Source organism: Anneissia japonica, unplaced genomic scaffold (assembly GCF_011630105.1).
Source record: "Anneissia japonica isolate Jap-2015-1 unplaced genomic scaffold, ASM1163010v1 scaffold45822_len1384_cov88, whole genome shotgun sequence".
Classification (NCBI taxonomy): domain Eukaryota; kingdom Metazoa; phylum Echinodermata; class Crinoidea; order Comatulida; family Comatulidae; genus Anneissia; species Anneissia japonica.
The window spans coordinates 1-1,384 of NW_022719125.1; the positions used below are offsets into that span (position 1 = coordinate 1).

The 1,384-nt window shown below is 47.8% G+C and overlaps 1 protein-coding gene across 1 annotated transcript; it reads right to left on the bottom strand.

Annotated features, from left to right (window-relative positions):
* Positions 1 to 86: 86 nt before the first annotated feature.
* On the bottom strand, positions 87 to 824 carry LOC117110853 (protein CROWDED NUCLEI 4-like; the record flags this gene model as incomplete). The annotated part of the gene is made up of 1 exon (XM_033253687.1): positions 87 to 824. A coding segment is annotated over exon 1 (738 nt), but the record flags the coding sequence as incomplete, so codon positions are not given.
* Between the last annotated feature and the right edge of the window lie 560 nt (positions 825 to 1,384).

Consider the following 1,384-nt stretch of genomic DNA (forward strand, 5'->3'; position numbering starts at 1 on the left):
GCTTCGTGTATGCTCAACTTATTTTGAAGCGTCAAAATAATTCCAGACAATTCGTTGTTTGTTTCCAAAAGTTTGCTATGGCGTGCCTGAAGATCGGCATTGTCTTTTTTCTCCGAGCCCAACCACTCCAGGACTTTGTTACGTGACAGTAAATTTTCTTTCTCTTCCACCAACTTTCCGACGTGCGCTTCTTGCTGGTTCGAATATTTCTGCCATCTGGTGTTCATGCTGATCCCGTCTCGAAGTTGCTTGGATAATTTGTCGTTCTCTCTACTTAAGCTGGTCCTCTGCTCCCGCAAAGTGGCGAGCTCGTCGTCGTCATCCTTTCGATTAGTTAGAAACTTTCGAAACTCTTCTTTCAAAGTCGCAAGCTCTATACTCTCTTCTCGGAGCTTCGATAAATCACGCTTCAGCTTGCAGATCAACGCGTCTTTCTCCGATTCGCACGATTTCAAATCGTCCAGATGTTCGCCAAGCTCGGAATCTTTAGAAGCAAGCTCCACAGACAGTTCGGTGATCTTCGATCGCAGCGCACGGATCGTTTTTTGCGCCTCTGCAACCTCTTCGTTGCTGTATTTGTCGTTCAGAATGCTTCTCAGACGTATCGTTTCCTTCAACAGCTCGTTCAACACATGCCTGTCGTGCCCCGGTAAAAATACTTCGTCTTCTTTGAGATGAACGGACGAATCGAGATTGTTCGGAAGCAATCTCGATTGCAGTACTGCGATAGATATGCTGTATTCGCTCACCTTCTTCTCCAAACTCTTAATCGAACTCTCGTATTCTTTCAACACCATATTAAAAACGTCGAAAGACGAAGCCATGTTTGTGCACGTCTCTTTTTCTCTTTGTCCCGCCACGTGCATTAATGACTTATCACCAACCCGCCGTTACAATTAAAGGCAATGCACAGCAGCAGCAGCAGCAGCAGCAGCGACGAAGACGTCAAACCGCAGAAGCGTTTTCGAAAAGAAAAGATATGGGTCTCGGACGACGACGATGATGATGTTCTTCCGTCGTCTACGACATCTGCAGCGGTCTGTGCGGTAAACCCGCTGAACAAGGCAGAACTGACAGGACGAGTTCACGACGAATATAACGTCGGACACGAAAACCCTGCGGTCCCGATTTTGAAGACCTTGAGCTACAGACGTTCGAAAACCGATCGCAAAATATGGTACCAGGTACCGCCTTGGATGGACGTTTTTGCGGTCAGGGAGCTCAGCCGTTTGGAAACGGTCAACGACGTCACGTGGAAAAACATCGTTCCGATGACCAAGCTTGCCGTGTACGCGGACGACGCGCAATCATTAAATCTAATCGGCAGATCGGTGAACGAAGGACGGTCCATCTTTCCTCGGTTGGTGTACGAGGAGTTTAGGTC